Genomic DNA, 13,757 nt, shown 5'->3' on the forward strand with positions numbered 1-13,757 from the left:
AAATCAAAACTCATTAGCAGACCTTGCCCAAAGTCATAACTGACTCTCCAATTCTTATGCATGTTTACTAGGCACTGGAAAGCTGGGCTTCTCGTTCGTGCGGATTACAGCCCTGCTCATTGCTGGCAACCGTCTCTGGGTGGGGACAGGGAATGGTGTCGTCATCTCCATTCCTTTGACTGAGAGTAAGTAACATTTATTTGAGATACTTACACATTACCTCCCCTAAAACAAAAAACACTTTTGCATGTTATTTGTGCAGCATGGCAGATGGCTCTGTCAGGCTAATGCTTTCCAGACATTTTTACTCTGAACCTGACATACCTTTGATCATAGCACTGTTCAGAGAGAAGGGCTCTGAGTATGAGCAACTCTGAACTTGGATTAACTCTTTTCTTATTAAGGAATTAAGTCTTCGGTTGAATGGATTTAACCTGTTTAAAACCAAATAGGTATTTGTTACTGTCCCTTTTAGTTCAGTTGGAAGCCATTTCCTTCTTGGGGGACCAATGACATATCTATCATCCGTACAGTCATCTTTTTTGAGTGTGACCTTGACATAACAGGCTGATGTGAACTGATTCTGTAGCTACTGGAAAGCAGGAGAAACAAAGCTTTGGGAATTATAGTAAGTTGCCAGTAGGAGGCCATGGCATGAGAAGTCACCAGGAAGATCTCCCTGGAAATTTTTTTTTGGCATAGACATCTAAACGTGTCCGTAATGGTATTTACCAGAAAACGACCTTAGAAAAGCTTCCTTTACTCAAATTAGGGCTCAGCTTTATCAAACCAGTAGAAAGCAGTATTCTGTGCCAAATCCAACCTAGTGAGGAGACCCAGCAGTAGTAGTTAATAGGTGCTTCTCCAGAGCTGGAAGTTTAGTTGAAGTTCTTAGTAATCCTGTTCTGTACCTGCCAGTCAGCATCTTATTTTGAAGGTCTGTTCAAGATTATAAGGGGGGAGTAGCATTTGAAGCTGATTGGAATTGTTTCAACAGAAAGCAGCCAAATTTACATTTTCTCACCACTGCTCGCAGGAAAGCTGAGAAGCAAGTGGCTCTTCAAGGGGCAAACCTGTTGTAATCCTCCTGGAAGTCAGGGCTGAGATGGTCTCCTGTAAGGCTAGGGGAGCTGGATATGCCCGGGGCTGACAGCAGGAAGCCAGTGACACGGTCGTCTTTCCACATTGCAATCTTGGTCTCATTTCTGAATCCCTGTTTTAAAGTCCGTTCTTTCTTAGGGCTGCTGTCCTAATTCCGAGTTAAGCTTGTTCCCTGCTGTAAACCAGTTGCATTATCTTTTGGTGTTTCTGTAAAAATGAGGTAAGCAGTAAGGTCTCACTAGAAACTTTAGCAATGGATCCTTGTGACCATGGTCCCTCTCCCACCTCAGATATTACATTTGTCTGTGTAAAATTAGAGCAAAGTGAGCAAGAACAGTGTTGGTATAAACTGATCCAAGCCTGTAGCTCCTGTTGCAGTTTCTCTAGGTTTTATAAATTTCTGTTGCTCCCTGAATTTTCTCCCAGTAATCACCTTTTTCTTCTCTCCCGTCCTGCCTGTCTCTTCCTGTGCCCCTCTGTGTTCCCACTCCTTGCCTGTGCCTAGCTGTAGTCCTCCACCGAGGCCAACTCCTTGGGCTCCGGGGTAAGTCCATTGCCTCCTTCCTTCAGCTTTCACTCCTTTTGCACCTATCTACCTTTGCAGTCACTTTCCCACCCTTCCATCCTGCCATTCAGCTCTCTCAATCCATCTTCCCCATCACTCTTTCATTTTAAGTTGCGTCTGAGAAAAGTGACCAGAGACAGTAATGTCAATATCCACATTTCCCATGGCTAAAAACATTTTCATCGATCTCATCAGCCATCCCTCTGATTTTTTTGTGTTGAGTAGTTTATTCGAGATGGGGACTGTAAAGGTTCATTCAGTCAGAGAGTTCCAGGAAAACCAGGAATAGACTATTCTTCCAAGGTCTTTCATGGTCATCCTTGGTTTTCCAAGGATGATTCTCATCAGTTCCAGGCCAATGGCAGCAGGTGCTGCAGCACCTGCCAGCTGCAAGTAATCAACCAAGACTTGTAACCAGAGGGTGCTTTGAAAAAAATTAAGAATTGTTTGGGTTTGTACCAGTTAAGACAGGGTCTGAGTTCAAATTAATGCTTCCTTAGCCTTTTCAGGGTCAGAAATGAGTGGGTTATTTCTCGTTGTAAGACATTTTTGTGACTGTCCAGTCTCCTCCTTTTGAGGCATCTGATATTGGTTGCAGTAAGAAGCCAGGTAGCAAGCAAGAAGAAGTGCTAGTACCAGCCCCGTCTGTCAATCGGATGAGCTCATCCAGTTGTAGCTGCTCACGGCAAACCAAAGTACAGAGGTTCAGAGAGCCTTCATTCTGGGGATCTTCCCCCTGTGCACACTGATTCGCATTCTTCCGTCAAGATATTTGTACTTGTCTCACCATCCTGGCTTGAGCCTGATAGGTAAAAGTCTCCTTTGTCCAAGTCACTTAATAATTGAAATCCAGCCCAAGCCAAAATACAGAACTGCAGATAATTAAGCAAGCAATTGAGTTCTCTCACAGAAAATGAAAGCCTTCTGATTTTAGTACTGTTTCTGTTTTACTGATGTGGGTGCATGTGGAAGGAAAGCATTTCCCATCCTGAGCTCTGAGCATTGGTCTCTGTTCCTTGGTGAGTAGAAACAGTCATGTTCTCAGAGCATGGACATGAAGGATGCAGGCCCCTGAGCGCACCTTGAAATCCTTGGAAGCTGTGAATGCTGTACATCCTTCAGATGTTCACTGCTTGAGTAGCTGGTATTCTGGTATCACAGCTAAATCAAGGACTAAGGAAGGACTAATGTCACTCTACTGTTGTGACATTTACTGGGCTGAAAGACCTTCACCAGACCCAGAGACTGCTTTCAGCAGCCGGTGTGGTCACGGCTTGGGATGAGCAAGACTTAACTTGGAAACTGAGCAATTTCACCAATCCAGAAAATAGGAGTAATTCTTCTCCAGGTGCCCTTAATGTGTCATGGGTACAGTGGACATCTTTGAATATGCTGTCGGGTACAAAAGATCAAGGTTGATCTAGGACTGTAGGTCATATGTGGAGGCTGGACAGGGTTGCTGCTGGTGAAGAGGCCTTCACTGGGACACCTCAGAGACCTTGTGTAGCTTGCCCTAGGGTCACTCTTGCCCAGCACCTCCAGGGATGTGTGCCTCGTTAGTAGCCGAATACTAGATTTGATGAGAAAATGTAGTTTGTTATGAGTGGATTGTTACCAACCTGAGAGGGACTGTATAGTCTAGTGTGGTCTCCTCCATCACATCCTTTACACAAGACCTTTAAAGAGACCTGTGCCTTTAAAGGTTTTTCTTCGTGGATCATGAGTTTTCTCTTTGGTCGAGTCCCTTCTGTAAATGGGACTCAAAGCCATTGCTGATAATATTCCTCCTCCCTGTCCCCAGCCAACAAGACCTCACCAACCTCTGGAGAGGGCAGCCGCTCTGGTGGGGTCATCCACGTGTACGGTGATGACAACAGTGACAAATCTGCCAGCAGTTTCATTCCCTACTGCTCCATGGCTCAGGCACAGCTCTGTTTCCACGGCCACCGTGATGCTGTCAAGTTCTTCGTCTCTGTGCCTGGTAAGGCTGAGCACAGCCCTTCCTTGTGTCTTGTCCCGCCATACATTCTGTGGCAGGAGCTTGAGCTGATCTGCAGCAGACAGCTGTCCATGCCATTTCTAGTGCTTGCAGATCACTGTGGTTCAGACACCAGTAGTTTAAACTGCAGTGACTTCCAGATTTCACCAGCAGGAGGAATTGGCCTGCCCAGCTATGTGTGTGTGTTTATGTGCGTGAACTGCATGGGGGCTGAAGCAGAGGCACTGACAGCACCTCTGTTCTCTCCCAGGAAATGTCCTAGCAACCTTGAATGGGAGTGTGTTGGACAGCCCTTCGGAGAACCCTAGCACAGCGGCCACAGAGACTGAGGGGCAGAAACTGAAGAACGTCCTGGTGCTGAGCGGAGGAGAGGGATACATCGATTTCCGGATTGGTGAGCGCCTGTGGTGGGAGGCATCTAGAACAGGAAAGGGTGCAGGGCCATGGCAGAGGGATCACTGCTGTGGGGAGCGAAATATGAAAAGCAGTGCTCTCTGTTTCTCCTGGCTCTGGCTGTGAGGGCAGATAGCAAGCATTTTGCCTGCTTAGCACAAGGTTGCCAAACCCTGCCCCTGCCTGCCGTGCCACAAAGTCTGTGTTAATGGCCCTGAAAAGAGTAAAACCATCTGTGCCACTGGTTCCAAACATTGCTGTCCCACTGTGGTCACCTGTGCTGCTCGAGGGCATTCTGTGTTGTAAACATTGGCTTTCCCAAAAGGAAGGGTAGTTTTCCCTACTGCTGGTCATGGTTTGTTCCATCCATACAGTCCTGCTTCAGAAAAGCACCATGTTGCTATAAATGTACTCCAGGCATAAAGGAAGTTCTCAGATCATGCTGTCTGTTGTCAGACTACTGAGACCGTAGCAGCAATATTAGCCTCTTTGGAAGTATTCCAGGGCAGTGCAATTTGGGATTTTCTTTCTTGCCTTTTTTACTCTCTGTTTTCTCTGTTCAGGGGATGGAGAAGATGATGAGACAGACGAGAATGCAGGAGATGCCACCCAGGTGAAGCCAGTACTTTCCAAGGCTGAAAGGAGCCACATTATTGTGTGGCAGGTATCATATATCCCTGAGTGAGAATTTCTCCTTTCCCACCAATGTAAGTGTCCCTCCTCCCGCCTGAATGCCAAGATGTACATACAGAACGCCTGCATTATACCTACTGCTGGAAACCGACCCCAGACAACTGCAACGGCTCCTGCCTCGGACTGTGACCCCTTTCTAACCTCTGAACTTGCAGCTTTCATCTTGGGCCTGTGCGCTTTCTGCGTGGTTGGATTATTGTTCTACTCTGGAGCTGGAATCTACAAGGAGAGAAATGGCAGTGCATTGATGAAGTGAAGCTTGGAGCTAGAACTGTCCAAAGCCTTTGCCCAGCACTCTGGAGCTGGCAGCTGGATGGGTGGTGGCACAGGTTCTCTGGCAGGTTGCCTCACTCCCACCTGCATGAGAAGTAGTACATCCCCCTGGCGTCCCTCGCCAAAGCAGTGAAGGTGAATCACAACTTCTACAGCACCCTAGCAGAAATCCTTTCTACTTTACCAGTGGACTCTCCACTTTATTCACCCTTAAGCACAGAATAATGTCCTACAGACTGAGAGCAGCCAGGTCTAGGGAACCTTCAGCAGAAAGGAGTGTCAGGGTTTGGGCAGCACTGCTGGTGTTTGGTTGGAAAAGGCAGCAGTGCCATTACTGTGGGGAATGCATCCTCCATATTTGCAGATGGAAAGTCTCCCTCCTCTGCTGCTGTTGTCTCAGCAGTCGTGTGCTGGGTGACTCTGTGTGTCTGGAGAGGATTGTTGGTAGCCTCAGATGGGAGACGGGTGTTTGATCATGGAGGCCACAGGACCTTTGGAAATTGTGGTAACAAAGGGGTCCTAGAACCTTGCTTTTTTAAGAGCAGAAAAGGCAGCAATGCTTTTAACTCCCCCTTCCAAAAATGCCAGTCAGAAAAGAACTCTTGAGTTAATTCTGAAAGATTCAGGAGAAAGCTATCTCTGCATAGCATTTGTTGGCTTTTGAAACACAGGCGAGGGCAGATAATGTTGATCTGCTGTGAATTCTGCATTAACACACTGAGATTACCTTGACTCATAAGGCTGTGCCCCCATCCTGCAAACTGCTGAAGGAGATGGCTGTTTTCCTTCATGCTGTGGCTGTCGGTTAGGAAAGACTGTGTAGGTGCAGTCAAGGTGTAGAAAGGCTGCGTCTCGCCTGAGGTCACACAGAAAAAGGAATTGAGGCCAAATCTCCTGACCTATTTTACCTAACATTGTGAGCTGACTGACTTTGTTACTAAGTAGTGTGAAAAGCTGGAAATTTCTGACTCCTGAAAAGAATTGACAACCCCCGAGAAAAATTCTGATGGCCCTCCTTGTGTCAGCAGTGCTGGGGAGTTGCAAATGCGTGTCCTGCTTACAAGAGAAGCAGCAAAGAAATGGGGCCAGGGAAGGCAGTTTTGAGCTCCAGATGCAGAACATGGCAGCTCCAGATGTAGAGGCAATGGTTTGTCCTCCCTTTCTGACAGTGGAAACAGTCCTGTCTCCACAAGGACAAGTTCCATTTCCTTTGAACACTCTCTCCTGGATGTGTAGGACTAGAGCGAGTAGCAGTTGTTAGCAATGAATTTGGAAGCTCCTGGTGGTCATCTTGTTTCTTCCCTGAGCTGTGTATCACGCTGGGGTTCACAGGGATGTCCTTGTGCCCAGAAAGCTCCCAGCCGTGTTCTGTGCTTGTTGCCACAGACCAGGCTGCTCAGCCTTTAGACCAGGCTGTGGTCTAAAGCTATTTGTGTGCTGCAGGGATGCAGTATTCCCAGGGGAAGCTCTAACATGTGGCATCTGTCCTGATGCAGCAGCACTGAAATGCTTTTTGGATCCACAGTTCAGAAAAGGCTTGGGCATACATTTCCCCTGCAAGGAGGCAAGAGGACATCTTTGGAGAACAGAGGCCTCAGCCACCAAAGTACGGAGCCACAGTGGTGCCCACGCTGCCTGTGGGCAGCGCTGGTGACGTGCCCACCCGTCCGCACCAGTTTTCACCAAGGTATGAAACCAGCTGGACAGTGTCTTCCAGCCATTGGCACACTGGGCTCTGTGGCTGGCATTTGGCTAAGGGATGCCTGGAGCTGACACTTACGTGCAGCAGGGACCTTTCACCAGGGCACTGCTGACCGTGCCAGGCTTCTTGTTCACTTTCCCAAAATGCTTTCTGCTAGGAAGAGCTCTTTGGATCACAACACAAGAGTGCATTAAAATTAACAAGATAACATTTAGACCACAGATCCCACAGACATGTAATGGTTCATCAGTTAGGGCCAGATAAACTTCATAATTTGGGCTAATTGAAGGGAAAAAAGAAAGCCCTAGTAGGCCCAGTTCCTTAGCTCTATTGACTTCCATAGGAAAATGCAGAATTGCAACGGTCTTACCTCTTACTGTTTGTTCTGTATCTGGTTTTAGCAGTCGAAGTGACAGTACTTGGTCTCCTGTCACCCACTGGGCCCTGGCAACATAAGGAAAATGGTCTTGGGCCTCTACCAACAGGTTCCTTTCCAGCTCAGAGCATGTTTTCCTCCAAGAAAAGCACATGTCCAAGAGGGGCAGCTACAGCTAAGTAGAACCAGCCTCTGCTGTCAGCATCCATGGCGTTTGGTGGCTGCTGGGCAGCAAGGTGAGAACTGACTGGCTTCAACACACTTCCCTGTCATATCTCCACTGTGATGTATGTAAAGTATCTTGTATGTTACAAAAGGATTTTAAAAAGTGTCTTAAGGCCTGTAAACTCCGCTATTTGATCTGAAGATGGCATTCTGTAAAGAGACTGCTGTATGAATACGTTCCCATGCTTTGTCCCCTGTGCTATCAAACAACAAACCATATCTGTTCTGTATGTAATAAATGTGTTAACATCAGCAAGTGCAGGGCATCTTGTTCTTACAAAGGCACTGGGATTTCTCCTCAGACTTTAATAACAGCAAGACACTTAAAAGGGTGGGAATGGCAGCTCAAGTGTTCATCATTGAGCTATTTAGTGGCAAGAAATGAGATGTGGACTGCTCACTCAGGGGCTAGTCCTGCAAGCCATGGAGCAATCTGTAACTTCTACCAGCATCAGAAATAAAAGGTGGAAAAGACAACCGTTCAGCACCTGGCTAGCTGCAGCTGTCCTAGTGGTGTCCCTGTCAGGTGAGCTGCCAGGGTAAACGCATTGGGCTCAGCTTTCACCACTCAATTTTCCGGTGTCCCCTGTCAATACAGGGTGGTACTTCACAAAGTTCCATAGGAATCGGTGACATTCAGCACTGCAGGAAGCGAGTTCCTCTTAGTCCCAGCACCACTTAGACACGATTATATTTATTATGAACTGCATTAATTCAAGGGCTGTACATAGCAATAACAAAGGAGCCACCTCCTTACACCACGAGTGGTTTCTGCCTCACCTCCATGACTAACACCTGCACTGCAGTCCCGTGCTGGCCAGGGTGATGTACAACAGCAATGCCTCCTGGGTTAATACAAGCACCTGAACAACGAGGTTTGGAAATAGACCCTGATATCCATCCCGCACCCCTGGGGCTGCACCCTCCAGTACAGCCAGGAGCAGTTTGAGCAAGGCACTGGATGAAGTGTAGCCATGTCTGGCACCAACCTGGTTGCTGAGGGAGGGGCTCACTACTGTCATCCTTCAGACAACCACCCCCCATGCTGTTAAATGATCCAGGAGGTTAACACAGAGGTTTGAGAGTCCCGGCACAGCTCCCAGCATGTTCAAGGCATTGAACATGGCAAACTGGGGCTGCACAGCTTTCCAGAAGGGGACCTTCACCATCGGACAAGGCTCTTGGGCTGCCCAGGGCTCTATGTGAAAATAATCCCTGAAGTGTTAAGGCCCTGGGGTCACCAGCAGGCCATGATTGTCCTGATCAGCCCCCACATGGGCCACCATCCATACACAGGCCCTCTCCATCCATGACCCAGGAGCCTCATTTAAGTACTGGCTGGGGCCTTCAGTGTTTGCCTGAGGTACACTCTAGCTGTGCCTGTCTTCAGCTGCTCCTCAGTGGACCCCTTGGACTTTGGTTTTGGAATAGATGATCTTCAAAGGTCTCTTCCAACTCAAACCATTATATGATTCCACGCCTTATGGTCTATTACCTCCATCTGCTTTTGCTCCTGGCTGCGCTCCCTGGATGGACCCTGGTTGTGGGACATCTCTTGCCTTGTCTGGAGCTGTTGGTGGACCCTGTTACCAGCACTTGGCTCTGCCCACTGTCATCAGACTCTGTGAACCTGTCTCTCATCAGGGAGGGCACTGCCTGTGCTGGGGTTGTGTTCAGCTCCTGGCTGTGCAGGACAGAGGATTCGTCCCATCTAACTCATATCTACACCTCCTGTCCCACCCTGCTCATCCTCGGTTTGTGTGCTGGCTCAGTAGCACCTCAATCACAGTAAGGACAGGCAGCAGCTCAGCCCAGCACCTGGAAGCAGAGGCTATGGAAACCAGAGAAGCTGTTTTCCATCCACGGCAGCTGCAGCGGGAAGTCTCACAGCCTCAAGCTGTTTGTGCCTTTAGTACCTCTCTGGATTTTCCCTCCCCTAGATTCTCCCATTGCTTCTGAAGCCAGTGAACCAGCCCTGGCATGTGCCCTGCAGCACTTCTGCCATGACAGGGGTCAAGAGCCCAGCTCTTCCCAGCCATCATGCCTTGTCATAGGACCAGCTTTTAACCCAGGAGAAAAGTCTTCCCTCTTATCGTATAGCAGCTTAATCCCTCAGGAACCTCTGGTGAGGAACCCCATGAAGTCCAGGTAGCTGATGTCGATCCGTTTGCTCCTGCCTGATGACAGCCTTTTTCCTGGTGGCGGGGGACACATGTTCCTCTGCCTCATCCAGGCCTGCCACGCACACTGGGCAAGGCACAGACTCCAGGCCTTGCTTTCTCGCAGTAAATCCCTTCAGGCTACTTGTGACTTTGGGATGCTGCAGCAAATGGAACAGCACCTCTTGAGTACCTACTACGGCAGACAAAAGAACTACACTAGCTACTTCGGCAACGAGCTAATCTTTAGTACTACAGACCAGAACTCTTGTGGCCCCTCCACCCACACCCAGACTAGACCCTCCAACAGTTCCTGACACAGCAGCAGAATCCATAGCCACTGGAAGAGGAAATTAAATGTTAAGAACCACACTAAGGAGTTGCATGTTTTAATGTTCACAACATGCTGCACTGGAACAAGTGGTAATTTATGATTGGCTTCAAATAGTAAGAGACAATCCTGTACACTTTGCATCACCAGAATTAAAATGATTTCTTCTATCTCCCAACAGCCATCTGTGGGAATAAGAGATGGATAACTTTGTATCCAAAGTCGTGTTCCTGCCATGTTGTTCATTGCCATCATATGTAAGTAAACCAGATGATTCTGCAGCGTTTAAGAGGAATCTGATGCTGTGCCTGTATTTGGTAAGCTAATGGCTCTGCATTTGGACCTCATGATGATCTCCATGCACTGAAAAAAACCCCCAAGTTTTCTTAGAACTGTGCTATAGATATAAGAAAACATTTATTTTTATTAGTTAGGTACATTTGTACACAGGTCTGTGAAATAACATGATATTCCCAGTCATTTTTCTGTGATTTACGTAGGACCCAATTTATCTGAAAAATGTTCTTAAAAACCTAATTTTCAGGCTGTAAAGGAAATTGTGTTCAAAAGAATTGTAGCTGGATGACAGGAGCTATGCATTTAGAGGCTATACAGGGGACCAGGAAGGTTCCTCTGCTGACTGAGACCAAAGTTACAGAAAAAAAGTCTGAATGCATCTGCATCTTTCCTTTCAGATGAGGTGTCTGTACAGGGCTGGGAGAAAGCTAGGAAACCTGGATACACCATACCACAGTGGACAAGGGGGCCCTCTGTAAGGTGACATGCTTCTAACACACAGTGAGAGCACATGGGAAGCTCAGGATATAGAACAAGTCTTTATACTGGTGTCCCTGTAGCTTTTTTCTTTGCACCCTGATGGGGAGAGGCCATGACCTTCTCCAGATCAATCATTGGCTCCTCTGTGATTGGTTTTCCCTCTTTCTGCCACTGCGCAAGGATCATGGCTCGGAGCAGCGGTGGGTATGGAAGGTACCGAAGAGTCTCCTCCGGCACTGGGGTGAATTTCCTGAAGGCCTCCTCCTCATGCCTGGGCACCATACGCCAGTCATGGTACATGACTTTGTCGATCTCTCTCACTTCTTCTTCTGTTTTGCCTGAGAAAAGATGATGAACACCAGTGGACAACACTACTGACAACAAACTCCAGAAAATGCAGCAAGCGTTGACTCTCTGGTATCAAAAATGCTACAACAGGCAATAGTAAAGGAGGTTTCAAAGGATTGGACCCTATCTTCCCTGCTATACTATGGGATCCCACTTCTGTCCTTGGAAATCAAAACAGAAATAAGCTGAAAGGACTACAGGCACGTCATTCCAATTCTCTTATTTTAAAATGTCACTTTATCTCTCTCTGGTTCTGTTTCCATGGATAAGGAATGAGAGTAATTTCTCTCTACATTGATGAAAGCTCCCTGGGAAATTTAACGTTAAAAATACCCATCAACTTTAAAACCTTTGAATGAGAAATGTTTCAGAAACTCTAAAAGTGACAACTGTATGCCTAACATAAAGCAGCTTTAAAAAGGGAAATTCACTTGTTCGACTCCAAGCGTTAATTTAAAATCCCAGTAACCTAAGTTTACTTGCCATCACTCCTGTTTTACTGACAACTTTACCTGGAATAACCCTCATGTGCTCATTCCGTGTCTTGTTCTCAAAGTCTCAAAACTAGGTTAGGTGTCACCTCATCTAATCCCCTGGTAGTGCACTGTCTTTCCCTATGGCCATCCTACACTGGCTCTCCCACAACGTTCCTTAGACATGCATTCCATGAGGGCTAGATACCAGGATTTGGGACTGAAGAAAGGGAGAACTTCTGTTCTGATTAGCAGATCTGAGAAAACCAAGTTTCCCAAGTAGGAAGGCTGTTTTCCTGCAGCTCTCCCACCCTCCCATAGCTGCCCGCACACGTTACTCTCCGGCCCTGCCTGCAGACGCTCTCTCCAGACCTCGTGTGCGGGAAAACAAGCCGGTTTTACCTCTGAAGGTCAGGTAGCCCCAGGCTCTTCCATGATCCATGTTCTGCAAAGAAAAGAAGCACCCGCTGAGGGCAGCCAGCGGTGAGGCGGCGGGGGCGGGTCTGCGGGCCGGCGCCCCCAGTCCCTCACGGCGCCGGGCGGGGCGGCGGTTACCTCGGCCGTGTAGTCCGCCTTCACCTTGGTGATGACCCAGTAGCAGGGCTCGTCGTGCGCCCACAGCCAGGACTTGCGGGTGACGGTGCGGCCCACGCCGAAACGCGGTAGGCGGCAGAGCAGCGCGAAGAGCCGGTTCTCGTTTCGCACGTCCTCCCAGGCCCGCACCGGCAGCCGCTTCTGCGTCAGGGGCCGCCGCATGGTCTCGTAGTCCAGGGCGAAGCGCTGCGAGTCCCGCGGCCGGTTCTTCAGCGCCCGGTACTCGCGGATCTTCTTGGCCATGGCAGCGATGGGCCGGTGCAGCTTCTTACGGGCCATGGCGCCGACCGACAAGGCGCAGCGCTCGACCGGGACCACAACTAGGACCGCGCCGCGCCGCGCCGCCCGCTGCTTCCCGTGTCTCCCGGAAACGGCCCCGCCTGGCGCCCGTGGCGGGGCGGAACGTTGTAGCGCGGCGGAACGCGTGTGCCGCGGCCCAGCCGCCCGGGGGGCCCTCGCCGCGGGCGGCCGAAGCGGCTCCTGGAGCAGCTGCCGCTGCCCTTCGGCCTGCCCGCTCCTGCCGGCAACACCCGTCCGGAGGCACCGGCAGGCCTCTGGCTGTTGGTTGTGCTGCGAGTCACCCGGGCCCCCGGAAGGGTCAGCTGAGCAACGCCCTGACGCTCTAGCGTGCTGGGCAGTCTCTTTGGCTCAGCACGGTTCGGTTGTTGGGATGGATCTTAGTAACGGAAAGCTCGGGAAAGAAAAATCTATTTGAACAGATTCACCTATTTCAGGCCCTGGAGAAGGGAACTTTCAAAGCCAGAGAGTAAATCACTCAGGTGGGTTTTAGGAAGATTAAAGCAATGTTGAAGGTCTGCCCAAAGAGTCAGAAGCTGAGCCAAGAGCAGAAGCCAGCTTCCTAACTCTGTACCCCGGGACAAGACAAACTCCTCCTTGCATAAATTGCTCCAGGCCCAGACTACCCATGCAACACGGCCGTGCGGGCAGGAACCGCTGCCTGCAGCATAGATTCAAGAACCAGAAAACTCTGTAGGTCTGGCTATATTAGCCCCTGGATTTTGGCTACAGACTGGTAAATTAAACCTGTCAAGATAAAGGTTTTTTTCTTTTTAAACCCATGTCTTACATTGAAGGAAACGCATCCATTCCAGTATTGCTGTAGAGTCCTTTACTGAAGGCATTCAGGTATACAGAGACTGTTTTTTGTCAGCAGCCAAGATCAATGTGTGGAGGAAAAGTGGGGGGCAGGGGGTGTTTGCTATGCAACAAAACAAGTAAACCACCCTTTTTTAAAGGCTGTTAATGCTCTTAAAATAGGACATTTTCTCCTAATATGATGCATCTCTTCTGAAAAAGGACAGGGGAGTTGTAACAAGGAGGACATACATGATTAAGTTGACAAACACCAATTTAGAATAAGATACTCCACCTCAATCCACCCCAATTTGGTAGAAAAAGTAGAGCAATTAAACCACTTATTAGAGGGTGCAGAGTGGGTAGCTCGTACCTAGAGCTATGCAGCACTGGTATCAAGCTTGTGCCCTTTAAGGCACCTACATTCAGGTTTCTGAGGGGGCACAGAGCAGAAGAGGACACAAGAATGCTCAAAAAACTGTGAAATTGGTCTAGTCAGATGCACAGAAAGGAAGGGCAACACCAAACACAGCAGGAAAAACTGATGGAACTCTGCAACAGTCGACTAGAGACAGCATCTCCTGGCTCCTGCAGCAGGAAAGCAAGTGCAAACCATGGTCTAAAACCTAACGCATCCTAATTTGGCCTAACGA

General features: G+C 48.7%; 2 protein-coding genes across 2 annotated transcripts in view; one reads left to right on the top strand and one right to left on the bottom strand.

The window, feature by feature from the left end:
• The window catches only part of MAPK8IP3 (mitogen-activated protein kinase 8 interacting protein 3), a gene marked incomplete at its 3' end in the record, with an annotated part of 77,830 nt that extends 73,087 nt beyond the window's left edge, over positions 1–4,743 (top strand). The window contains exons 26-30 of the mRNA XM_082006801.1: positions 72–185; positions 1,607–1,645; positions 3,468–3,647; positions 3,916–4,059; positions 4,622–4,743. Of these exons, the coding sequence (XP_081862927.1) occupies positions 72–185; positions 1,607–1,645; positions 3,468–3,647; positions 3,916–4,059; positions 4,622–4,743 (599 nt within the window). The remainder of the gene's footprint in view (positions 1–71; positions 186–1,606; positions 1,646–3,467; positions 3,648–3,915; positions 4,060–4,621) is intronic.
• Positions 4,744–10,654: 5,911 nt separating this feature from the next.
• Positions 10,655–12,288, bottom strand: MRPS34 (mitochondrial ribosomal protein S34; the record flags this gene model as incomplete). Its single annotated transcript, XM_082006841.1, has 3 exons — positions 10,655–10,932; positions 11,818–11,860; positions 11,971–12,288. The coding sequence occupies 3 exons, from the start codon at positions 12,286–12,288 to the stop codon at positions 10,655–10,657; spliced, it is 639 nt and encodes a 212-aa protein (XP_081862967.1).
• Positions 12,289–13,757: the final 1,469 nt, after the last annotated feature.

Source organism: Phaethon aethereus (assembly GCF_964289735.1).
Source record: "Phaethon aethereus genome assembly, chromosome: 15".
NCBI classification, from domain to species: domain Eukaryota; kingdom Metazoa; phylum Chordata; class Aves; order Phaethontiformes; family Phaethontidae; genus Phaethon; species Phaethon aethereus.